At 37.7% G+C, this 27824-nt stretch overlaps 1 protein-coding gene across 1 annotated transcript; it reads left to right on the top strand.

The window, feature by feature from the left end:
• Positions 1–20: 20 nt before the first annotated feature.
• LOC103187264 (protein unc-13 homolog A-like) lies at positions 21–24601 on the top strand. Its single transcript, XM_042344024.1, has 10 exons — positions 21–89; positions 4350–4379; positions 6834–6933; positions 8348–8465; positions 8949–9072; positions 11083–11150; positions 11477–11555; positions 12308–12467; positions 22738–22801; positions 24581–24601. Exons 1-10 carry the CDS (start codon positions 68–70, stop codon positions 24599–24601), a joined length of 786 nt encoding a protein of 261 aa, XP_042199958.1. The 5' UTR covers positions 21–67.
• Positions 24602–27824: the final 3223 nt, after the last annotated feature.

The raw sequence follows: 27824 nt of genomic DNA, 5'->3' as shown, positions 1-27824 counted from the left end.
ACACACAAGAGGAGGCAAGGCAAACCCCTGTACTGTTCTGTACTTTGCCAGGTTTACTGAAAGCAGAATGTCACTGCTCTGTGCAAAAGGTAAATACTTAGTTCACTTTCAAGGCTTCCAAACTTTTGAGTGGTTACAGTTGTCTTTTTTTTGGTGGGAGTGGGGAGAGAGAGAGGAGGGGTGGGGAGAGGCTAAACTCTCTGCAAATACAATTTCATCATTTGTTTTGAACAATGTCATTTGTTAAAGTGTAAATTAATAAAAATAGTGAAACTTGGGTCTGTGTGTTTCGAGTTCCATGTTAGAAAGACAGCATTATTATTAACCTGGTGCTTGGGCAAGTCGTGTGTGAGCCGGGTTTCCCCCTTGTTGCAACTTGTTTTAAAAGGTGAAACTTTTTTTTTGGAGCTAAACTCCCAATTGCCCCCAAAGCCCCGCTCCTGATGTAGTAGTTTCCTGGTCAATCCTAGGGGTTTCTGTGCTTATTATTTAAGAGAGGATGATTGATGGGCGAATGCTTTGGGGAGTGATTTAGTCTTGAAATATAAATATATATATGTCTATATAAGCTTAAATGATGCTTTCACAGTCCCTTTATGCTTCATAATAATAATAATCCTTGCATTTGATATAGCGCTTTTCACGTCGGGAGGACATCCCAAAGCGCTTCACAGAACATACTGTAAAGTGAATTGACTGTATATTTGTGGGCGAACGCGACAGCCAATTGCGCACAGCAATGTCCCATAGCACAGAGAGCAATCTCTCCAGTGTCTCCTCTCTCCAAGGGCTCTTTAAAGAGACGCTTACTGCCTCTGAACAATGGTTTAAGTGTCAGCCTCAGGATTCAACTCATTCCCTAGTCCCAGAAGGTTTACAGGACAGGACTTCCTTTATTTCCACCCACAGCCCCTCCTGCACATCGCCTCTTTTTATTATTGTCTTGTTTCTATTGCTTGTATTATCCCACCCCCACTCCATTGATAGTGAGTCTCCTCCACCTGGGAGGTGGGAGGGAGAGAGATTTATGATGGGTGTCCCCACCCGTTTACAGGTGCCTTGTCTGTACACGGTACTGACCAGTGCCAAACAAGTGATTGATTGAGCTGGGATGTTGACAGGGATTCCTCACCAGTGCCAGGGATGACAGCAGCTGAGCGACAGCTAAACACCACCACCAACTAATTGCTTAGCTCTGCAAATTGCATAGCTCTGCAAATTGCAAACTGCGCAGACTTCCTTCTCCCCTCCACCAGCTCCCCGTTTAAAACAAAATTGTTACTCACTTCATGGCAGTTTGCGGGACATTGCTATTCACATATTGGCTGCTGAGTTTGCCTTGAAAATATACAGTAACTACACTTCACAGTAAAATTCCACGGAGCGCTTTGAGACAGCTCAACATAGTGAGATAAGACACGATATCAATTCCAAGGATTATTAGTATTATCATGGATGTTACTCCATATTTTGTACTCTGTGTTTTAACATCCTTTATTGTCAAAACGTTTCTTCTAACCTCTTCCTCTTTAATTCCTTTCTTCATTAACTAACGAGAATTTTTTTCCCCCTATTTATTCTTTCCACCCTAATCTTGCCAGGGGGCTTGAATGACATCATGTTGTGTAAGCGATCAATTAGTTTGTAATTGTGATCTATACCCCGACATAAAATTACTGGGTGTATGGACTTGCTCCCAGGTGAATTTGGTGTGAGGTCATTACATAACTGGGATAAATGACCCTTATTAATACTAATATTAACCTTTTATTAAACCAACTTTTTAAAAAAAAGACAGAAAGAATCTGTTGTTAAGGTTAAATTCACAAACTGGGATTATTCCTGTTTTTTTTTAATCTCTCTGTCACTTCATTTGGGATTGCAACAATAGGAAATAACTGCTGGAAACGTTTGCTTGCAGCTGTTTTTCTTAGGAAACAACCACCCTGACACATTGCGACATAGTGTAAAATTTCAAAATGTTGATGCCTTAGCTCTGCAAATTCTTTGACCTTTAGGTTGTCGCTTACATTTCATCCACAAAATACAGTCAGTCCATTTTACAATATATTCTGTGAAGTGCTTTCAGACATCTCAACAATGTGATAAATCACATTATCCCGCTATATCAAATGCAAGGATTATTATTGTTATGTTTCGTTCAGTAATCTTCCTAGTGTTTTCTTAGCAAGTGTTCTACATCAAACACAAAGTTGACGAACTCCATTTACCAAATAAATACTGTAGAGGATGTTGGGTGAAAGCTCCCCAGTGTAATTTTTTTACTCTGAAGTTTTATTCTGACTGTGCAACTTAGTAATAATAATCAGTGTGTTTGATAGAGTGCTGTATTAAATGAACTGACGGTGCAAAATTCAATCAAAACTGGCTGATGTTTAAGAATGTAGAATAGCAAAAATACAAAACATTGTAGAAAGGTAAAGAAGCCAAAATACTTATCACTTATAAAGGAAATATCACTGTTTGGATCATATTCATAGGCTCTTATTTTGTTAGATTTAACCAGAACTCACTGAGATAAACAGGAAGGTACTGATGCAATAACATATCCTTAACCCATTATTACTTTTTAAATGTTTATGAACTGTAACGAGTAATATTTAAATAGCTTTCCTTAACTACAGAGAATGGCAAAGACGATTTGTCCTGACAAGTTTACAGTTTAAAAAAAACAGTGTTGAGTAACTTTGGTTTACAGCTCGTTCATACTCTAAGCAACAAAATCAACCAGTGCATGAGGTGGAGCTATGCAAGCTTGCAATTCACACCGCTCCGGATAAAGTCAAATCTATGCAAAGTAAAAACTGTAGAAAAACAATTACAAATTACTGCAACCTACACTTTTGTAAGAGGATCTTTGTTTTCCAAAGCATTGGATGGGCAGCCCTGCTTCTGATTTTGGTCAAAATGAATGCACGACATCAGTTAGCTTTCATTTTGAATTGTGATGATTTAGATGTGAATTTGTATTATGGCATTTTTATATTTGCCCACATTTATGGATTAAGTGTCAAACAGTAAACACAGAATTTTGATGAACTGCTTCCTGTAATCAAAGTAATGGATTCAGGTACGACTGTTGGGATGTGCCAACATTTGTGAAACTCTTGATACAGTTCTGATTGGATTATTCATCCAATTCCAAGCTTTCAGAGATTGCAAGAATACAGAGTTGGAATTTACTCTATTTAACTGTAACTGCTCAGCCAAAGGATTCCCCCCCCCCCCCCCCCACACTCCTTAAAGTTCCCAAGTCAACCCATTAAATATTAATGATAATGAATGCAAAGGCAAAGCTTATTTTCTTTATTGCTTTCATTCATTTGTTTCCGTTACTTAAGACGATGTGCAAAAGAAAACCTGTGCAAGTGTTAATGGACAGTGAAAATCAGGAGTGCACTGCGGGCAGCTGAGTGCATTTTATGTTAATTAGGGACAGATTTCATGAACGTCACTAATTGAAAGATCTTTGCGAAGGAGAGTTAGGAAATGTCAAAAATAGCAAATGGAATAAACCAGCAGCAGGAACATTATTTGTAATCTGGTTGGTTTGCTACAATGAATGGCTAAACTCTACTAAAGTATTGGTAATTCTTTCATGGGGTTCTATAGTTCTGTGGAACTGCTGTTTTAAAAAAAAATCTTCTCTTAACTTTCCCCCTTCTCTGAACCTTTTCCAAGTTTAAGAAGGTGAGGTGTACCTGGTGGCAATAGAAGGTAGTCATTACAACTGAAATATTGTTGCGTGCAACACTTTGGGATGTCCTCCTGATGTGAAAGATGCAGGAGTCCTGTAGCTCAGGGGTTATAGCACTCGCCTTGCAAGCGAGAGACCTGGGTTCAATTCCAGGCAGGGCGAAACCTTGGCCAAGTTTCCTTACTCCACACGCCTAATAATAATCCCTCCAAAACAAAACCATAATAAATTCATCATTTTCAATCCACGACTGTTTGTGGGACACTGCTGTGCGCAATTGGCTGCCGTGTTTCGCCCATAAATATACAATCAATTCACTTTACAGCATATTCTGTGAAGCGCTTTGGGACATCAAGAAGACATGAAAAGCGCTATATCAAATGCAAGGATTATTATTATATATATTATATATAAATTTTAACGATGGTGATTTTACGAATCATTGAAATAGTGTCGGCAGTCCTGTCCATCTGTATCATGAAATGGATGAAATCTAAAATTAATAACTCAATCAAGAAATGGAGTGATAATTTGGAAAAAAAATGATTATTATTTTATATAGAATGTTGTTAAAGTGTATAAACATGCTTGACAGAACTGCAATGTACTAATAGTTGTTTAATTTTTCTAGTTAAAAGAGGAAAGCTGAACGGTCCATTGGGTAAGAGTTTTTTTCTCTTTCTCAACTTATCACCTTTTACTGAATGCCAATATTTGTTTTTACGGCTGAAACTTACAATATATTAAAATTCTGAGTCATGTGTCTGGTTTGAAATTGAAAAATGTATACGGGCACTTTACACTAACAAAGATCTATTTTTGTAAATTCCAGAATTCCTGATTCCAAGAATTCTTAATTCTTTTCACACCTATTGTAAAATCTGGTACAGAAATTCCATCTTCATGCAGGACTTTATACCCTCAGAACCTGTGGATACTACCTATGCATCGGTTTGAATTATTTCTGTCTTATAGCCTGTTGCTCATGTGACTTTTATCCATATTTTGCAATATATTGATTGTGCACTATAGCTCCAAACATTTGGATATAACTTTAGAAAGTGAATTATTTAGTGAATCATTCAGTTACTAGAGAGAATGCCATTCAGTTTCTATTAAATAGGTTTCAACCCAATGATAAGTGCTACATCTAGACATTGCATGATAAATTATATATAACATGGGCACAATTCTGTGCAGTCTGCAAGAGAATTGTCCGAATCATGCATCATAAAGATCTGAAGAGCAAATGCTTTGAGTTGTAACCCAAAGTTCAGTGACTAAATTACTTATTTCTATTATTGTGTCGCACTTGTAGTGAGAACCAATAAAAATACCCGAATCTCAATGCTGGGTGAAATCAGTTATTTATTCAGATTTTCATTTGTGTATTGTGTGCAATCATTCATTTGGATAAAATGTTGAGATGGAACGTAGTTGTTTTTATTTGCTTTGTACTGAGCATAGAAGTAAAATGAATTGGAAGTTATGTTTCCCAGTGGATGTCTTACCCTGCATGCTATTGATTTAAAAGTCTCAAAATTTAACTGGGGCAATTTGCCAAGCAAAGCTGCAGATCAATGTTGTTCTAAATATGAGTAATTCCTTTTGTAATATGCACGGCACTTTTGGGGATTCAATGAGAATTTGCATTTGGCTTCTGATGGACAGAATCTGGGTACACAATAGCGTTAGCTAAAAATCCTTTCAAAAGGGCTTGTTTAAAAATGGCAATGCATATTGATGTGGTGCCTGCTGAAAGTGATTTGTTATACCTATGCAGTTCATCTCATCTATCGCCTGCTGTATAAGCCAACACAGATCAGAAGTAGTGGGGTACTTGCACAGGTATGATTGATGTTCGGTGGAAACTAATTTCCATGTATCTGCTTTGTATATGGGGTTGCTGGGGAGGACGGTTACAGCTTATGAATGTAGGTGTTTAGTTCCTGAACTCCTCAACAGCTTTTTCTATTCATTGTGGAGTGGGCAAGTGACTGGATGATTCTGCTTAATTTCACAAAAGTTAGAACTTTTATTTCCAAACATTGCAGGTGAATTCTAATTCAGTGTCTTTTATTTTTTTTGCCAGTGGGATTTTTTCAAAGTTATTTTGATGCATGATGCGGCAAAAAATGAGTGAATCATTCCCTCCCACCCGTCCCCCCACCTTCTTAAAAACTAGTCACTAAATTCATCTGCGTCGAGTCATTAAGGAAGTGGCTAATGAAATCAGATATGTTTATGTAGTTGGTGCAGAATAGTGACCTTGAATACGGAAAAGGAAAACGTTATACTAATTTATAAATGATCTACAGGAGAAACATTAAAGGGTTTTATGAAGGAGGAAATAATAAGCACCTTGAGGAACTTGAAATAATGAAAAGGAACTCACCAAGCACTTGCATTAGATGTTGGAATAAATAACTTACCTTGTGGATAACTGGAATTTAGATGTGATACATTCTCTTTTTAGCAAACCTTTTGACAACGTCTGAAGCGCAGATGGAGCTGACAAAAATACTGTTCAGCGATCACGCCTTGTTATAGCGCTGGTTAAGATATTATGACCTTCCACCTTCCCACCCCCATTACCACCTAGTAATGGTCTCCATTCTATTCGGAAGTCACTAGGAAAGAATTTATGAGCCAAGACGAGTGAAGCAGAAATATGCCGCTCAGGAACTAAATAATGCACATGTTTAACTCTCAGATGAGGAACAGTGCATTTCACATCTTGTTGTCTAAAGATGTATCTCTTGTTGGTTTAGATTCCTAAGTTGTAAATCTAGTTTGTGCTTAATGCAATTCCTGTGTGTTACTGTATAGTCAGATTCTGTCTTAGTGCAGTAGTTTGGGTCCATAAAATCAAACCCCACATTATAGCAGTTTCCGGTCACCAATCACAACCTGTCTCTGGAGCTTTTACAGTGGTTTCTGGGTTACCAAGAGGCCATCTGTGTATCAGAAGTCACATATATTCGAAGTGCTACTTTCCAAAGCCAGAATGCCACAGGCAGCCACAGACTTCTATGCAGTAGCATTCTGTCTCGTTTTACCTTGGGAATGATAATTTGCAATATCGTGTGTGTATAACACTTTTATTATTTTCCAGACAAGTTTAACACGTACGTAACTCTGAAGGTTCAAAATCTGAAGAGTACCACAGTGACAAGGCGAGGAAATGAACCACAATGGGAACAAGATTACATGTTGTATGTTTTTTTCAGTGTGCTTTATTATAGTAGAAAATAAATAACCCTTGCATTTGATATACCTTTATCATATAATTTTGACACGTCAGGTAATTGATATGACACCATGGTTTCAGTCACAAGCCGCCTCTTCCCAGGTGGTATATTTTTGTTTTGCCCACAAAAATATACAGTCAGTTCACTTTACAGTATATTTATTCTGTTAAGCACTTTGAGACATCTCGACGATGTGACAAGGCACTATACCAAATGCAAGGATTATTATTATGTGTATATATATATGTATATATTCTATTGAGTATTGGGATATGAATAAGAACACCGTTATCCTTGCAAGCCATTGTGATGGCTTTCTGTATTTATAATACAGTACAATTATGTTATCAAAACTGTTGTAAATTATTTATTCTCCATGTCGGGGAAAGAGAACACTCTTCTCCTTTTAGACATTAATTGCATTTTAGGGTGACACACAGCGAAGCTTCCTCTGCGGTCGCTCTCTCTCTCAATTACGTGAAATAACTACCAATCTCAGAGCTTTCACTCTGTACCAGTGTAAATCTCTCCTTTCTTACAACAATGATCGTTAGACTGTGAATTAAATTACCAATTTAGAGCTGGATTAAGGGCAATTTTGTGATCCGGAGCAATGCCTATCAGGTTGTGACCGCTTAAATTTATGTCACTTGGAACCTTAAAAAACCAGTCGAAGAATCACATAATAATGTGGAATGGACAAAAGCAATTGTAAGGAGGATAGTTATATCGTGAATTGATCTTGGTTGCTGGAAGTAGAGAAGAATTTAGAGAAATTGCACTGGAGGATCAGCGAACAAGCAACACATTTCTCATGACTTAAACGTTCTGACAAATCTGGTAAATCAAGTTCATTCAAACACCTGCGCACAAAGGGCAAGAGTTCCACGTGACAATATTACCTGAGAGTTCTACAATCTGGCAGAGCAGTGAGTAGAGCTTCATTGTTTGTATTGCTTTCAGAGATTATTGCAGAATTATAAATGGGTATGAAGAAAAGGCTGGAGTATCGGACTACATGATAGCTCTTTCAGGAAGCCAACACAGATGAGCCAAATGGCTTCCTTCTATGCTGTAAATTTCTATGTTTTCAATGGTATTCATTGTGTTTTCATTGTGTCCTATCTTAAGCAACTTGAATGTTGAACCTTTGTTTATATCCAAGGCTAGTTTAATTTGCAGCAGAGAAGGCCTTTGATCATAGATTTTGATGCTCAATGTTAGGGTGGTGTGGTGAAAGGAAAGTGTGATATTAACGGTATTTCAAAAGTTTGCCGGTAAATTAGTGCGCAAAGATTTCAAGTATAAAGTGAGATGCATTATTTTGACTTGAATTTTAAAAGTGTATAATTTCATATATATTTCTCTTTCTTTTTAGTGAGATAAGTGACTTAGACAAGGGTCTTGTGGTCGAAGTCTGGGACAAAGGCTTAATATGGGACTCACTACTAGGAACTGCATGGATTCCCCTTAGGACAATCACATACGCAACTGAGGTATACTTCACTTTTACGCATGATCTAGCTTGCAGTGATATAAAATATTGGAGAAGGGCAGCTGATAAGGACAGATGGTGTTTTTTTTTTAAATCTTTTTGGTTCATTCCCGCAAGACCAGCTTTTTGTGTCTTACACACTCATTTTTTAGAGAAAAGGTATCAAATAGAGTTTCATCTTAAATTACTGTGCAACTTACTCACGTGGCTCCTTGTCCCTTTCTAAAACACTTACTTTAAAGTTGTCCCTTGCAATTCTGAAAAACATTCCAATATATAGTGTAAATTTCAAGTAAGGAGATGTTAGCTACTATGAAACTTGCTACACACTAGGCTAAGACTTTTAAATATTGTGTTACTTGTACTTTTAGAGCAGCTTTTTTTTTGCAATACCTTTTCCAGTAGAATTTGTCAAATCAGAAGTTTACCTAAGTACTGCAAATCCAGTGTTCTTAAAGTTATTTAATAATACATTCTTTATTAGGAAGGACCTGGGGATTGGTGGATTTTGAATTCTGAAGTTCTTGTGAAAAACGATGAGATTTGTGGCGCAGAAAATCCAACACTTCACGAAATCTTATTGGATATATACTTTGAATTACCTGCCGGTAAGGTTTGTTTTCAATCAAATAATATTCTGTATGAAATTTCTTCTGTTGGATGAATTTGAGTTGATTTTCAAATGCCTAAAATCCTACATAGATACTCAATAATAGGCACATACAAAATCTTCAGTCTTGTTTAAGTGCAGATTCTTCTTGTGCCGAGTTTTCATTTGTTTTTCGAGTCATGAAAAGCAGAATAAATCAGCCATGGACCTGTTTGCCAAACTATCTTTAGGAAGTGCAAATTGATCCAATCTCTGCTGAAAATTGTCTCTTGAAAGGTCAATGTACTGGCCAAGACTTTGAAGAGTTAGAGAGAAGTAGAAAGATATTTTACAATGAGTAAATGTTTTAAAGATATTGGTTTTACATTGAGCTAATGCTAGAAGCATTGGATTCTAATCAGACATAGTCAAGTAATTAACCATATCTGATAGTTATCAAAATAAAAACAAACCTCTTGGTGAAGTACCCATTGAAAAAAGCTACATGATGAATGTGTCAGAGTAACTTGCCGTGAAATATGGAATAGTAGTCATTAGAGAGATTAATGATGCTTGTGATCCAATCAAAATGGATTTCTTGTCTCTCATGATTAATCTTCCACTCTGCGGGGGGACATTGTGCTGATCTTTTTGGCTCTGTTGATACTTGCTTATCTAGTAGCTCAACAGATTTTAGCTAAACTTACTGTTCTTTCATCAGATATTGTATTCCGCTGACTGTTCCTTGAGTCATCTGCCCATCTATCTGTTTTGCATACATCTCTGTACAAAGCAATATCCACTCAATACTGAAAACAAGTCTTTGCTGGCTTTTAACCAAGCTACAAAAAGAATCTTATAATAATAATCCTTGCATTTGATATAGCGCTTTTCACGTCGGAAGGACGTCCCAAAGCGCTTCACAGAACACACTGTAAAGTGAATTGACGGTATATTTGTGGGTGAATGCGGCAGCCAATTGCGCACAGCAATGTCCCACAAACAGTCGTAGATTGAAAATGACCAATTTTTTTTTATTATTGTTTTTGGTTTTGTAGGGATTATTATTAGGTGCGTGCAGTAAGGAAACTTGCCCAAGGTTTCGCCCTGCCTGGAATTGAACCCAGGTCTCTCGCTAGCAAAGTGAGTGCTCTAACCACTGAGCTACAGGACTCCACATTAAACATGGGGTCAATTGAAAAATTACACCATTTGATGATCTAAAAAGCGATATCAAGTATCACAAATACAAATAAGATTGGAATGTATTGAAAAGGGAATGGTGAGAGAGGTGAGCACATGGTTGAGTCCAATGGCGGTGCTAATATCTTGGCAAAAACATTTAGAGCTAGTGGGGTAGTTGAGAAGATGCATGTTTTAAGAAATATTGAAATGACTAAGCGAAAGTTCCTGAGGAAAGGGAGAGGTTGAACATGGAGGCCAAGAAGGGTAGTTGGATCGCCAGAAGATAAAAAATGTAGCTGAATGCGATGTAAAGGCCTGTTACAACTGAAGCCAAGTTTCTCACAGAACCATGACATCCTATAGGGTTAGGGAGGCAAGCAAGCACTGGAGATGGATTAAGAGGAGAGTAGGAACTAGGAACAGGTAATGGAAGCCCAGGAAAAGCAAATACAATGGTCAGTGGTGAGGAAACTTGAGCTGGGAGTAAGTTGTGGAGTAGATATTTACTTTAATGTTGGATTTATTACTCACCGTATGCATGCTTAACATGTAGAACTATTTTTTTAAGCAGAGATGTGATTCACTGTAGACTTGCCACCATTCTAAGGGTTACACATTGGGTATCAATAATTATAATTAACTTTTGAGAATCTTGCCAACATCTTGGGTGGCTGAATTATGTAACCTGTTGAAAGAAGATTGTTGAAGAATCTTATTATTGATATTAATTGCTAATGTACATAACTGCTCACTGTCAAACTTAATAACATTTCAACTAGCACCTTTTGTTATGTGACTGTTGTACAAAAAGAAAATAATGTGACTCTCTTGTTTTACTTCTTAGAAATCCCAGAGGATGAAGCTCGATACTTAATAGAACGCCTTAAGAATATAAACATTCAAATTGAGCAGGTAAGTTGGTCTGGGGAATGTCAATGATCCCTTTACATGAGGCACAATGATAATTTTTCAGAAGCATCAGTGACCAGAATAGATTAATTTACATTGTTACCTTTGTTGGTTTCAAACTTTACTCCTTTTTTTGGCCAAATCCCTGACTGTCCAGCACCTTGGGACATCCTCCTGATATGAAAGCCGCTATACAAATGACGTTTGTTGTTGTTTTTGCAGAGTCAATACGATGTTTGATTCCTTTGGAACTTTACTGTTTTCTTAACTGTTGATGGGCTTCTATCTTTAGTGAAGATATTACAATGAATTTTGTTTCCATTTTCCAGGAAAAAAATGTCAAGGATATCTGTTCTAAACATGATCCTGTCCAGAACCAGAACTTGTCTTTAGTGGTCTCTCAGAATTGTAAGTATGTAGCCAATAATTAACCATAAAGTAAAACACGTCTCACCATCAACCCTCATTTTCAACCACACACTGAACAGTTGCAGAGTTTGATATGATTAAAGACCTATGTTATTCTTTAAAAATATATATGAACACTGGGGGGCCTGTCAATCATTAACACGAACAAACTTTGTAAGTATTCAACAATACGTACCTTAAAGATGTGTTCTTGTGGCACATAAAATCATGTTAATGTAAAATAATTCATGGAAGCATTACCCTTAATGGAAAGGTGGGAGTGCAGATCAGTTGCCTATTTTGGGCGAGCATTGAGGAATTAATGCCATATCGTACTAAAAGTTCTTCATAAAGCCTCCAGGGGTCATTGCAGTATTGCATTTTGTCATACAACATTTAGGTTTTGGAGTTTATATGTTATTTCTGTTTGGTTCCACTGATGGAATGTAGTTCTTTTGAAGATTTTTGTCACTTGAAGCCGAAGATCAGCAGATACGAAAGCAGCCTTATTGTTTGAAATCTTATTTAATTCTCTTCTCCTAAAGACGTACATTTAACTTTACTTCATGGCAGTTTGTGACACATTGTGCAAATTCGCCAACAAAATACAGTCATTACACTTTCCATTGAATCCTGTGAGGCGCTTTGAGACCTCCTCCCGATATGAAAGATGCAACATTAAATGCGAGGATTATCATTCTAATATTTGGTTAAGGCGATAGTTTCACCTTCACATTTCTGCTTTATCCCAGCTCCTACAGATAGTGCCAGCGAGGAGATAGACAGTGATTACCGAAGCGATCCGAATAATGCATCAATAAAAAGAGGAAATGGGCATTTGAAGTCTGGTTCCGGAGCAGCTGGCCTGAGCCCCCAAATCAAATGCAAACTGTCACCACAGAAAGCATTAAGGTAGAAGGTTCATTACATTTCCAAGATGGCACTTTTTTGGTTTGATTACAATTCTGCATTGGAGTGACGAATAGAAGGGACTGTGTATTTGAAAACCATGGTCAGTGATTGTTTGATGTTCTGCACAGGCCTGCGCTGAATGACTGAAGTTTTCGCTGTGCTGCATAGCATTTGAGCCTCAGGCTGTTTTGATGGTTTTTTTTCCTAATCACTGCATTTGAAGCCAGGTAATGGTTAAAGAGAGTGCGTTGAATTGGTGTAAGTTGCAGCAGTGTGCGATTGGTAATCAGATGGTGAGAAATCATGCAGGACCCTATGCATTTTATTTCCCCTGATTTGGTGCCATCAGTATCAAGCGTTTCTTCTGGGGTTCGTTTCCAAGTTTCACATTTCTTCAAATTCCTTGCTTTTGTCCCTTTCTTTCACTCACCCAGTAACTTTATAGAGTTGATAGAGCAGCAGCTCTCCACAACAGAAGTGTAGAGAGAGCTCGCTTATTCTGCTCACGGAGCTCAGCCTTCAGGTCCATTGTTCATCTTACAGGAAAGGTATGAATGGTACTTATTTCGTTTTCCTGGTGCCTGTTTGTATCGATTGAAAGTTAAACTGGGGATGGTTTCTGATTACATTATTTCTAGGTGTTTAATTATCATGAATTAGGTAGCCATACTTAAACGCAGTGTGAACTGAGCTATTGTCTCACATTTATGTCAAATGGTAAATATTTAATCAGATAAGAATTTGAAAAAAATGCATTGGGGAGAATGATTATTGCTGGTGAGTAAGTAATTGCTTTTTCGGGTGAAATGATTGTTTGCCTCTTATTCACTCTGACTGAAAACTCTTTTTATATTGATTTCCGTATAACAGCAGAGAGGTTTCAAAAATTTCAATATTTTTTATATTTTGATGAAATGCTCCCATCATAACATGTTATTTTGCAGCAAATCAAAAGTATATTATAATGAGGAGAGGATTGCAATCATAATTCCTGAATTGGGTACAGAGTGAACAACACATTACAGTTAGTAATTAAGAGCCTCTGTAAGTGCTTGTGTAGCAGAGAAGGTACTATTGAACATTGAACGGGATGTATTTTTTAGTGGAAGCTATTTTATGTCTGTGTTTATCATGCGCAGAATGTCTTTCCTATCAGAGGGGACTGAAGGCTTCATTGTGAATTCCAGACTCCCAACAACTTTGCCACTTTGCCACTGAACATACAAAGCTACTCTAATGCCGGAATCCGCACTGTATCTCTGATATTGCAACCATACTTCGATAACATTCGACTTCAAGATCCTCACCCTCGTGTTCAAATCCCTTCACTCTCTGGCACCTCCCTACCTCTCTAACCTCCTCACTCGCCAATCCACCACCGGCGCTTCCGCTCGACTGGCACCTCGCATCCTCCGCCCCACCATCAGAGCTTTCAGCCATTATGCCCCAAAACTCTGGAACACTCTTCTTCAATCCCTTCACTTTGCCCCCTCTCCCCATTTTCAAGTTCCACCTGAAAACTTTCCCCTTCGAACGTGCTTCAGCCACCTCCCCCCTCCCCCCCCCCCCACCCCCGGCTCGGAAGCAGGCTCCGCCACTGTTAAGCATTGTGAGACGCTACCCTGAATGGCGGGGGCTATATAAGTACGTGTTGTTGTGGATGCTGTACCAACAAATTTTTGTGCATCACTGCCCATTCTGGAGCCAGGAGCTGAGCCAAGTAAACTTGGTTTCTGACGAGCTGAAGGCTCGATCAAAAGCTTCTTTTACTGGCAAATTGAGGCTCAGAATTTGAAAGCTTGATGAAAACAAACCCTGAAGAATTGGAACAAGCAGTTCAGCAAAAAGTAGCTCACAATGATCAGTGGAGGGAAATGTAGAACCAGAGGTTTACAATAAATTTTGGTTTCACAAAGTGCCTGTTTTTTTTAAGTTTGATCTCTCAATTGGTGGTGGTGGTGGTTGATGGCGAAATTAGTTCGATGGCAACTTCTGAGTACAGCGGATTGGGCTGCTAATCAAAGTACAGCTTTGTTTTTGTGTGGCAGAACTGTGCTCCCAAGCGAGAGTGATTTGTTTTTCTCGTTGATGGAATTGTGCTTCTGAGCAGGAAAGAATTTCTTGAATTTGAGCTGGGGAACTTTTACAACGGACTGGAAAGGTTTTTAAACTACTGTGACTGGGAGCTATGCTGTCAAACAGCAATGACTTGTGTTTGATGCCGGGGAATGAATTTCCAGCAGGACAAATAAAGAATGGCTCCGTAAAAATGAAACAATGAGAAAAGAGGCAGTTGTAAGAAATATCAAATACAAAGAATATTATTATTATTATTATTATATGCCTGGTCAGTGAATCTCAGCAGTGAATATCACAGCCAAGCCTGAGCACCTTCTCACAGATTTCCACAGATGGACACTTTCCAGCAAATATCAGTGAACAGTGATTCAGAGCAAGAGCCACGGATAATTCCTCCTCCACAACCTGCCCCCACCCCAAACATCAGCCCAGGCCACTAAGGTCAACAGTGATCTCCCTATCTGCTGCTTTGGGCAAGATCGGTAAAGATCAGGATTCAAACCCATTGCTCTATGTCACACTGAGTGATGTATTTACTCACTAGGCCATAGGGGAAACACTATGTTTTGTGTTTCCGACTCAACAAGTGATCAATTTTCTGATATCAGACATTGGAAACATTTGAACAAAGTAATTTTTTTTACAACCCATTGGTTTAAATGAGTCTTTTTAAAGAAATAAAATCATCCTAATTTTTTTACTGAGGTTTTATGGCCATGAAAATAATCCCTGTGTCTTAGTTTTGCTCTCAACAAATGTATCTCGAAACGGACTAACCTTCATATTTATTAGATTGCGTCAGTGAAGCGAGACTTGGCGGAGAGTGCAGGGAGAAGACTAATTAAATATTCCATTTTAATTTTACTCTTGTTGAAGATCTAATAACGTGTGCTCCATTTCTCAGAGTAAAACAATGAATATTCACTATTACAACAGTTTATTGAAAATATTAATCTCTTTTAGTACATGATTTTGTCTTGAGAAATGCCAGCATAATAATTTTCATGTTGTACATTTCTGTATAATGTATTGTGGGAATCTTGTGGTCCATTTCAAGTAGGAGATAGAGCCATAATTTAAACTGAAGGCGTTGCCTGCACAATATACTGATATTCTTACAAATACTTTAACACCAAATCTAGGCATTTTCAGTAAATAAATGTACTGTACTACTCCATGTAGTCTTACTGCCTACCCTCACTTGCTACATTATAATAGGTACACAGTTCACTTGGCACAGTTGGTAGCATTCTCACCACTTGAGTCGAACAGTTGTGGGTTCAAGTCACATGCCTGGTCTTTTTAATTTCAGTGCGATTTAGATACGAGGGAAATCATTTTACAATTATTTGAACGTTTGCTACAGGGTCAGATTTTTTTTAAATGTTGATGCACTAAAATCTGTATTTTTTTAATTAAGTTTACTCATTTTTTTAATATTAATTGAAAAAACACAGCTCTCCAACCGTGGAAACACTACAATACCAATACATAGAACTATAATACCAGTGCTATGCCAACATGTTTCCTGAAACAATGTACTCTCCTCCAAATGCCATGGAAGCATAATATGCAATTGACCAGTAGGTAAAATAATCTTAAAATTCAGAAAAAAATCCTGAAACTGTGATGTTGAGTAAGACTGTTGCTACAATAGCAAATTAGATACGGATCCTTTCTACTCCAACTTTACTTTTATCAGCTTTTGGTTGAACTTTATCGACTGAGGAACATTTTTGATATGAACATCGGGCCTCTCGTTTTCACTTTTAGAGTCTTCAAATCTTTCAACTGAACTAATGCATAATACAAATTGCCTAGAGCGAGAATGATACTCTCTTTGCCAAGGTTGACATGTCTGTTGACTTCTGCGAATAAGATCCCCATTGCAATCTTGTCCTGACTTTTGTAAGCCCCAGTAAGTTGTTAGCACTGCATCCAAAATTTACAACAATTATAAAATGTTTGCCAACCCTGATGGCTTAGTTAGACAGAACTGCAACTTACAGACCAGAAACTTTCTGGTTCGAATCGTGGTCTGTGCTGAGTTTGCTGATCTGAGTTGGAGCCGTATGGGTCAGCCTAGCCTTGCCTGTATAAGGGAGGTTAAAACCAGGCAGGTTTCCCTCTTCAGCACCATGTTAGCATGAATGGGTGGCAGCTAAATGAGGAGAGCTATGCTTGACTCAGCTCTGACAGTAGTACTGCATTTGATATAGCACCTTATCACATTGCTTCAAAGCACATCTTAATGTTAATGTTCTGTCTTAATGCTCAGATCTGTCGTACAATGTGATGATAAGCACACTACTCTGAAACGCTCAGTAATATTCTTCTTCAGGTCGAATATCATAAATTGCTGTTACACCCTTATTTGTGTCTACATAGTTTGCTTACACATATCCACTGTGCTTATCGTCCTGTTGGGAAACACTGTATCCAAGGGATTGATTGCAAGCTGTCAGAAGTTTATATGTGCCAGTAAATGAATATATCACACCTTTGTGATGTGTCATACAAAAATGTATTAGGATTAAGTTAAATGTAATAAAATTATACTACAGGGTTCAGATAACATTCATCCAAGGCTTTGATCTTGGAAACAATGTAAGTTGAACATTCCTTTTCTCCTTAATTGATCATTCACCTCCTGGCTATTTTGTGGGGTTGCATGTGGTGTACCTTGTGGTGTGAGGCTCTTTGAGACACTTCTGCGGGATAGCAAGATGTATCAAATACAAGGATTATTAAAATAATTATTTATGCGTTTTTTTCTATTGCTCATTGGTGAAAAAATCCAATCATCTGTATTTGCAGAGACTCCCCCCTCCCCCATTTTAAAAAAAAATACTTTTCAGGGACTCCATCTTTAGAAAATCATTACACTTTCTCTTACTCTAATCTTATTTTCCTCTGAATTATTTTGCTGCATGAGCAAACATGAGCTGTATATGCTCTTCTACTATCTTCCATTATAAAGACGTATATGTTCTTTTAATTGATGGGAATTTTCAGAGAGATTCGATCTACGTGATTATACAATTTCAGAAAGGCCCTGTTCATATAAATATATGATAAAATGTGATTCTCTCTCTCTCTAAACCAATTAAACTTATTTAATTAATTTAGAAAAAAGTAACAGATGTGGCAATACATTTTCTTAACCATAAATAACTATACTAGTGGCTAGAAATCCAAATGGCGGAGGACCACAACATTTTTTTTTGCTCAGACATGAATAGTTTTGCTCGCTCGCCACCTTCATATATAGCATACAAATGCAAAATTACATACAAAAATTCGCCAATTAATAAACTCTCCAAAATGCTGCCAATATGCTAGAAAGCCTGATCACTTGGAATACAGAGGGTATACTATAAATATAGAGCATCTGAAACATCAGAACTTCTCAACAAGCAAGTCTGTTGAAGGGAACCTTCCCTGCTTAGTTGCATTTCTGATACTTAAGAAAATAGGGGGTCACGGGTGCAGAGCTATAACCTCAAATCTTCTAAAAGCCACTAGACTTATACATGAGTTTTGTGGTTCCTGTGGCTTCCAGCGGTAAAGTAATTTGGTGTAGGGAACAGAATTTATATTCCCCATACAAATCGTATTGGCTGGGTATAAGGAGACCTCTGCTCATCGGTGCTGAACGCTGGTTAATTATTAATCCTATTGTAGAGCTCTTCTGGCAGCTAGCTCTTTAATAACATTGAATTGCTTAAGGGCAGCCGAGAACTTTTTAACTCATTTTTTTTAAAGCTTCAAACTTCCTCCGAAAGTTTCAAATTTCTTCTAAAATCGCAGTTTTTTTTATTAAAAAAAACTTTGATTGTACTGGAAGCTGACATGTCGATTCGATTCCTGAAGCCACTACCTAAGGTGTTAAATTATTGCTAACTGTGTGGAATAAATAGGTTATTTGTTATTTAAGATAGGATTTTTTTTAGTATTCAATTACATGTGGGATAAATACTATAATGGATACCCAATCCTAAGTGAAGGTTCCAATATTGTACACTCTATTGGGATTCAACACTAAAAAAATAAAATGTTCGAGCAGTTAACAAGTGTTTCTGCAAAATGAATTGGTACCAGAATCTTAATGGCACATGGTACCAGTCAATAATCAAAGTAGTTGAGATATTTGTACTGCTTGGGATGTCCTTCCGACGTGAAAGGCGCTACACAAATATAATTTGTTGTTGCTATTGTTTAGCTTGTCTAGTGTAGTAAATGGTACTTTTGTGTCTGTGCATTCTGTAATACACATTTGTTATTGTCACCATTTCCATCAATTTAGATAAGTTTATAGTTGTGACATTTCACTGACATTATTCTAAGACTTAGAATCCAAATTTGTGCGAAATACTTTACTGTTTATAATCTTTCTTAAAAAGCAAGCGTGCCACCAGACAAATTGTATTCCTATTTCATGGTACTCCTGGGTCTCATATTTTCTTCAGACTGCGGTAAGCTGAAGAGAAATATTGTGATCTTTATGCCACATGGGAACTGACATCATGGTTATCCTATTATAATACAAAAATAATAATCCTTGCATTTGATATAGCGCTTTTCAAATCTTCTCGACGTCTCAAAGTGCTTCACAGAATATGCTGTAAAGTGAATTGACTGTATATTTGTGGGTGAAATTAGGCTTGTGTGCCCAAATAAATGAACGAGGAAGGAGCTCTTTGAAAGAATAAACGTTGTAGGTGCTATGGTTTTGAGAAAGTTACTGGAGAAAGCTTTTGCAATGCACACTTTTGCGTTGTTTTTAATATGACGTGGACGATGTATTTATGGTTTCCACAGTGCCTCTGTGGAAAGCAGGCCATGCTCATCAACCACCCTGAGCCGTGCCAATTCCCAGCTAACTTACTCTGAAGAAAGTGAGAGCGAAGCTGTGCACAGCTACACCGTGGACAGCGAATGTGAATCTCGCTCTACTTGGTACAGCTCCCACCAGGATTCCCAAGAGCAAAGCACCTGTTGTAGTCAAAGTAGCAGTTGCAGCTGCAGTTCCCAAGATGAGCTGAAAATGGATCTGGAGCCTAATGAAGCCAGCCGCAAGACCTCTGGAAGAAAAGAAATGATGTATGTATAACTCACAAGCATGTGCCTTGCAATTCAAAGAGAAGAGATGTGTGCTTTGCTACCATGAATCTTATTTCTCATGCATCTGTTTGCTTAGTCTCTTTTTTATACAATATTTTTAATGTAATAGCCTTGTATTTTAGGCAACAAAGTGGCTTATTGTACAGTGCAACACGACTGCATTCGCCTACTGCCTCATAAGTTTCAAAAACCTTTTTGTAATTGTTTTTGTCAGTCTCGTCCACGTGCCTAACGCTCTATTGCTAAGAAGAAATCTCCTAAATTTCCCATTCACTTTTGCATGCACTCCTAGTTCTTGAATTTGATAATGGGGCTCATCTGCGATTGTGTCCTTTCAGTCAAATAGCTTGCTGATGCTCGCTGTTTAATCTCGTGCTTGAAGAAAAAATTGCTTAGGTACCAGAGATTCACTGGCACGAGTAAAACTTTGCCTCTGCATGGGGTCATTGCCATCTAGAGTAGTAAAGAAATAATTGGTAGGAATGAAAAGTAATAGGTACTTTTTTTTGCTGCAGTTTCCAGCCCCAGGAAAGTGATTGGTAGCATTGTTCCTGCAGTTCTAAGGAATAAATATTGACTCTGGGAAGACTGAATTGCAGTGGGATTGAGAATCGAATGTTAGCTAACTTGCTTGAGCCTAAACATTTTCTTTTGGAGATACAATTCTTCTTGGGGGGTGCACAAATTGATAAATTATAAATATCTTATCAGCTCTGGGACCTGGATTTTAAACCTGCTCCACAAAATAGGAAAGATTATTTCACGGTTATTAAGAGTCACAAGCGAAATAAGTTTCTATTGAGTTCCTCATTCCATTTGTGAACATCACAGAAAAATCAATTTCCCAGTAACATCCTCTTAAAATGCAGTTTATCTAAGTATCACTCTTTCTGTCAAAATATGACCTGAAACACTCCAGACACAATTCACTCACTCTTTCTTTTCAAAATGCACTCACTCATTCCCTCCCTCGCCTCAGATCTCCAAAACGCAACCGTTCTGAAGTTTTTGCGATGTACAGTGTATCTTGTGAAACTAGAAAATTCAAGTGTTTCGCTTATGACTTTGCAGATCCATCAAATTCACAGTATGTTTTATAGATTAAGAGGGTAATTAACAACTGGAATAGGATTCCAGGAAGAGGTGTTGAGATCAGGACAGAATAAAGTCAAATTACAGTGAATACATTTCACTCCCTGTGATTCAGAAGTTTAGCGACAGAGCTGTTTTTTTTTTGTCGATTTGAGCAGAATGATAGGCAAAGGTTTTCCAGGTTCTGAGAGCTGAGCACAAAGATTTGTCACTCTAATACCATGCTTCATCACATGCCACACTTCCCCAGTTGCTTTCCGAATAATATAGTACAGAGCCACCAGCACTTTCAAGTGTAAGATTTGTACTACAGCCTTTCTTTGTAGGATATGTCCCACGTGCGACATGGCATCTTAATGCTCTGAATTCTGTGGAGCTGGGTCAGAAACAGTAGGGTTCGCTACGGGAGGTCAGTTGGAACACGACCCATTCTATCTAGGCTTACGACCGTGTACCCACAAAAGCAAAACATTCCCTGGTTGTGCCTCTACATGATGGATTGATAGAAAGGAGAATTTGTAAGATGACAGACTCTCAGACCTAACCATTGAATTTAGTTTATAACAAGTTGACAATGAAGCCTATCAGCAGCTTCTAGCTGTAGTTCTGAAGATGCTCTTAAGCGAACTCGGGTTAGCAAAGAGTTATGCGGTTCTTTCACGTAGGGAGTGACGATTAAAAAAAAATTAAACGCTAGAATCTGAAAACAGAAAACACTGGACGTTCGTGGGAGGTTGATTAATATTTTGAGTGCGATTCTTGATCAGATTAAGCCCGGAATGAAGGAGTGATTATCTCTGCCCTTACATTAGCTGTACGGATCCTAGAGGAAATGAGTTGGGCCACTCTCAGCCTAGTTGCTTGTGGGTTGAATTAAATCACAGATTGCCTACTACTGTGTTCAGCACAAATTGGCAATTTCAATCAGAGTGGTTAAAGGATAGCTGGTGAGAAAAATGAAAAAAGATCTAGGGCTAAAAATACCACCTGTGCCCACATTCATATTGTTTTCTCAGCTCAAGCAATTAGCTGCCGTGTTTCGCCCACGAAATACACAGTAAATCCACTTTACAAAATATTCTGTGAAGCGATTTGAGACGCCTCAACAACGTGATAAGGTGTTATGTCAAATACAAGGATTATTTACCATTATTTCAGAGTATGCAGAGTTTGGCACATTTTTAAATGCAATTTTTATTTTGTGATCCCTTTTGTTTCTTTTTTCGCAAGTTCTTTTAGAACTACCGAAAAAAAAATGGCTTCGACAATTTGTGCTGAAACGTAAGAAAGTAAAGTGAATCTAGACCAGGCTGGAATATCTCAACACGAGTGTAGTAAGGGTTGGTCTTCTCAGGTCCAGGTTAATAACAACAAATATAGTGGTTATATAGCTCCTATATAAGGGAGCTTTACTTTACCTCTAAGATCTTGCTTACTGAGTGAAGAGTGATAATAAGATTATTTTAGAATAAAAATATTTTTTTCCCTTCCTAAGTTATTGAATAATTGTGGCTCGAAATCAATATTTATTTCTGTACCGCAATGAATGGGCTTTGGCTTTTCTAAATCCTGTTTCATGCCTCAAGGAACCCAGCTCTGTGTGCACGACAGATCTGTTTTTTTCTTTACTGTGGAATCTTATATCACAATACCCCCCCATGGTATTTGAATGCAACACTAGTTTGGCTTGAAATCTAAATATGATTTAAGAAACCTCATGAACAACAAAACTTTGAAATAAAATCTTATTTTGTGGTACTAGATCATTTCAATATTTTTTTTCTCTCAATAATAAGAAGAGGATTAGAATTTAAAGATCTTGTACCACAAGTGTTAACACTGAATCATGTTAACCTGGTGATGTTAAATGTTGCTGATTTGACTTTTTGTTTGAAAATCGTGCTTCACATCGGTACTCTCAACTTGCGCTAAATAATTCTGATGATGGGAAAACCGTACTGTGTTTGTATTTCAGGGATGAAGATATAATATGCACCAGCACCATAGAAAGATCAAGATGGAGGAGAGCAATTAAAAAAGTAAGATGTTTTGCTTTTTGACAATTTATTTAACAGCAGGAATGCTGCCTCTGGGAACCACGTTCAGATAATTAAGATGCGATACATTTAAATTAAAATACAATATTTCACAGACTTTTACAGTCTCTCCAGGGGTGTTCAGCATCACGAAGCCTTTGATATGATTTTATTTGTTGGTGAATCACAATGGTTTTAGGAGCAGTTTCCTGCCAGGTTTACCGCAGCAATAAATGGGGATCATAGTGGAAAGCCCCTATAACTCCATGTGGACGAGATGATTTCAAGACCAGTATAACTCACACCATAGGCATACGTTATAAAGCACTATAAATTTGGTGGGTACCACATATCCCCTTAGATAGGTGGACAACACAGGTAAGTGGTGACAAATCACAGTCGACAATGCAAGAAGTGAATGGAGAAGTAAAGGAGAAGAGTTCTCCAAAGAGGAGTAAGACATCATTTTGGTTTAACCGAGTTGGGAATATTTTATCCTTTCACTCAATGAATTATTCGCTTGATGTAAAATAGGTATTTGTTTTATGAGCCTCAAGTTTGCAAATGGTTGCCCACTGAAACAAAGGTGCATATTTATTGTTGCCATTGCCCCAAGGCGAAGCAATTGGAACCCAGGTATATTGTTTGTCATTGATTTCTCCATCATTCAGCAGGCGATGGCTCAGAGAACTTGATAGAGGTTTTCATTTTTGAATAACAAGTGACTGTAACTATTTTTCAAAAGAGGTTGAATATCTCTTTAATTTTGCCTTTGCTTCTGCTTATTTGCACATCCACTGCTGTTACTTGATATTTGGATTCATTAGTTGGCCGACTAACGAGGAAAGATGATGACAAATGACTGCCTAACTTAATTATGTACATATATAACGAGCAGTTGGGGATTTTCGACGAAGGGATGTATAAATCCTTCTATTTTACTGGAGACGTCTGTCCTATATGAAAGTCTACTTTGTCAAGGGGGAAAAACAGCACAGACACGAATGGTCAATACATTTTCTTCTTTCATTGCAGTTCATTTACCCTCAAATTGTCTGTATTTAAAAGTATGCTATGCGATTTTATCAATCTTGTTAGTAACACATTATTTCTCCAATGTTTTCTCTTTGCATACCTAGTCGTGAAGTGGATTGTTTTCTGTGTACACAGTAATTACCTGATAGAAAGTGAAAACTCATATGGTTTGCCAGAGCTATTGGGAGAAAGGGCAATGATATTTCCTCCTTAAGCAAGCGATTCAATTTAATGCTACAATATTTCTTCCCCACACTCCCCGAAATCTGATTCGAAAACGTTTAAATCAGCGTTTAATTTTGTGCAGTGGGACTTAAAAAATGAAACCCCTTCAGCCACTTAATTTTGCACGAAGTAAGGTCTAAAATGTACTTCTGTTCCCATAATATCCAGTGCACAGATGTTAAGTAGAAATATAGAAATCTACAGTGCAGAAGGAGGCCATTCGGCCCATTAAGGCTAGATAAATTGTGTTTGACAAGTTATAATCAGAAACTTCCTGACCATTGAAAATAGTACAGACACTTCCTGGAGGAGTGGGAAGGGGGAAGAGAGATTGGAACAAGTCAACCCTCCTCATTTCTGACTACAACCAGAAATCTTCTGAACAGAAATTGCTCTCTAACAAACACAACACAATTTCACCCTTCAGTAGAATACAAACTTGATATTCTGACGTGTATAAGATAATTAAAGTTAAAAATGCCATAAACATAATTTACACATTGTATTCTCCTCATCTTTTAGATAAAACGCCTGATCTCATAACTCAGTCTCTTAATCATCTCATATATTAAACCAGAAGTTTGCTAGATATAAAAATGCACGGAATTTATTGTGATCACTTCTAGTATTTTTCTTGCTTAATGACCACCTAGAGAATACAAAATCAAATTCGAAGAGAAACCATCTGCAACAACGCAAATTAATCCAGATTATTACATTTCTAAATTACGGAAGCAATATTCCTTTCTGGACCAATTAATCATGGTTACTCACTCTACAATTTACTCCCACATACTGTAGCTTGTAAATCCATTGCTTCCATCCTATCGATTCTTAATAGTTAAACCTTTCATAACATAATTTCATTCTGCAGTAGAATATGATGACATTTCCCCCCAAAACATCTTACACGGTGTAGTAAATGTACAGCAGTCTTAATTTCGCTGATAATGTTGCAATTTGAATATATTCTTTAGCATAACGGGCACCAGTAGATGAGAAATAATAGATGAATAAAATGGGATAAATGTATTATTAATTTCAGGAATTTTTTTTATATAAAGTTGAGAATCCTTAGTGTTGAAGAAGATTCGGCGTTGGGGGAGGTTTGTTGATCATGGAACCTTATCACCTTTGAAGAGCAACTGTTCGTTCGGTTGTATTTGTATAGTTTCAGTACCTTGGGATGCAAGTTGTTGTTGATATTTCTTGCCAGCCTTAGCACTGCCCTTTACCTCTTCAGCAAACTCGTATCATCTGACCGTACGCACGAGGCATTCCTCCCATCATGCAAGGAGCAGTAGAAATTTTTTTTTGCTGGATTCCGGCAGTATTATAACAGCGTTGCATAACCAGCTGGGAAAGCCTGTCTAACTTTGAGCTGCCATTAAAATCATCAGCATATATGGCACTTAACCATGGTTACATCACGAGCTGCTGTTGCAGCGCAGGAGAAAGCAGGTGAAGCCCTAACAAAATGTTCTTGTTGTCCTGGCAACAATCGGAGGCTGCCTTACACGGGTTCGGCTGCCGGAACAGGGCGCCGCTACTTATGCGGGCTAAATAAGTCACCGTAATTTAAATGTTATACGCTTAATTGGCCTTGAGCCTCTTGGTTTATTTTTATGTGCGATTATGTACCTGATGAGTTTCCTTGCTACGGACAGACTTTGAATTTATTATGCGCCATAGGTGCCTTAACAGATTTTAGCGAGTCATTCAATGAACACCGACTCAAGAGCGTGATTTTTGTGAATATCGTCACCATATAATTAGACTTTAATCAAGGAGGATTTTATACGAACTTTTTTTTGCGGATTTTCAGTCAACAGAAATTCTCCTGATATCACACACATATCAGTGAATTCGTCCGAAAAATTGGACGAGCTGCAATTGTGCCTTTCTCAGGTTGGATATACTGTTCGATAGTAAAACATGTACCGGTTATTCTCCTCAATTGCAGGACAATTGAAGCTGCTTGTCCTCGCCTTTACAGATGGCCACCTGCATGGGTTTGGTGAGAAATTAGTTTTTGGACCATCCCTTCGAATCAGTGTCAGTGAATCGGAACTGCTTCAGATCCTCACCGATCACCAGTGACAGTGTCACCTTGCCTGGGTTACTAACTAACGACAGCCCTTTCTTTGTTACTAGACATTGGGCATTTCTTTGATAAATAACTATCTGCGCATTTGTTAGCCACAAGGCCATAATACACTCAACATATCCGTTACTTTGTAACAACATTTTCCTTTCAGAAAAATTACCCCCGAGACCAGTGAATAGAACAAATAGCATCTTCTGAATCTATCTCACTAGCTCCCCTATGTCATGTAGAGTAGTTTGATTTATATCAAGCACAGTATTCTCGGTGGGACAGAAAGTATATTTTGCAAAGTCAATAAACAAATTAGTCTAAATCCTTTTCGAGACAGATTTTTTTTGAAATATTGCTTAAATTTTAGTAGTAGTTTTTAAATTATTGTTAGATACATGATTGTATTATTGATTGTGAGAAAATACTTTTCTAGATTTTTAGAAGTAATTTTTCAGTGCATTTATTTTTGCAATTGATCATCAACTTATCACAGTTATTCGAAAAAGTCTGTTGTAAGCGAGAAAATTTAGAGAATGGAGCTAGTCACAGATTATGAAGTAATTATTCTAAACGTAACATAATTTGTTAAAAGTAGGATGAAATACAAAGGAGACTTGTTTTCTTCTCCTTCGGCATATTTATATTCAAAGTCATGGATAAATATTGAGCCCTGGAATCTTTCTTCTATGCACAGTTGTGGACTGGATTTGTGGTCCCCGTTACATCAACAATTTGCATTCATGTAGCGCCCTTCACACTGGGTAGCGAGCGTCCTGGATTGCTTGTTACAACAACAATTTGCATCATTTGACACTTAGGGGGATTATAATGGGGAAATCCTATCAATAGCCCACATGATCAAAGCTGCGAGCCAGAATTTCAACTCAGTGACAGCTGAAGAATCTATAGACTCAATTCCCTTGCTGGATGTATTTGTAGGTGATGAGAGAAGACAACTGTTGGAGTTAAATCAGTTGAAATTGATTAAAAGTCACTCTCGGAGAAGATTTTTTGCCTGAAGTGATGGATTGAAAATTATCATACTTGCTTGCATTCAAGCTTTGAATTTGATATGTTCAATATTACATCGTAGGCTGGAAAAACTCTTTGGTTTGCCTGTATACTCAAAATTGATATTGGTAAAAGGTAATCGTGACTGCAAATAATACCACATCTAATAAAAACAGAAGAAACCCATGGAATGAGAACAGGCCATTTACACCAGCAAGCCATCTCCCTTCTATATGATTCACTTGCTTGAATGCTGGTACTTTCCTGAAATGTATTTAACCTAGAAATTTCAATTGCTCAGCATATATAGTTCCTTTGGGAACTATATATAAAAACGTATCATTGTATTATTGCAATGCACTTATTGGAAAAAATGAGTCAAAATTAAGGGATGCGCTTGAATAATAATAATCCTTGCATTTGAAGTATTGAAAAGTGCAACATAATATTGATGATCCTTGCACTTGGTGTGTGTCTTATCATGTTCTTGAGACATCTTAGAGTTCCAGTTTTTAAGGAGCGGTTTTACAGGAACTGGAATCCTGGCTGATTTTGCCCTTAGTAAACCTGGAGCACTGAGGCGAGTTGTCAGGAGTGCTCTGTCTGGACTCCGGTACCTCAATAAAAAAGAGATTGAGGCTTGTAGCCTTTCTGCTC

The sequence above is a fragment of the Callorhinchus milii genome, unplaced genomic scaffold, assembly GCF_018977255.1.
Source record: "Callorhinchus milii isolate IMCB2004 unplaced genomic scaffold, IMCB_Cmil_1.0 Scaffold26, whole genome shotgun sequence".
NCBI lineage: Eukaryota > Metazoa > Chordata > Chondrichthyes > Chimaeriformes > Callorhinchidae > Callorhinchus > Callorhinchus milii.
The sequence above is the reverse complement of the archived record's forward strand: the minus strand, read 5'-3'. Positions and strand labels throughout refer to the sequence as shown.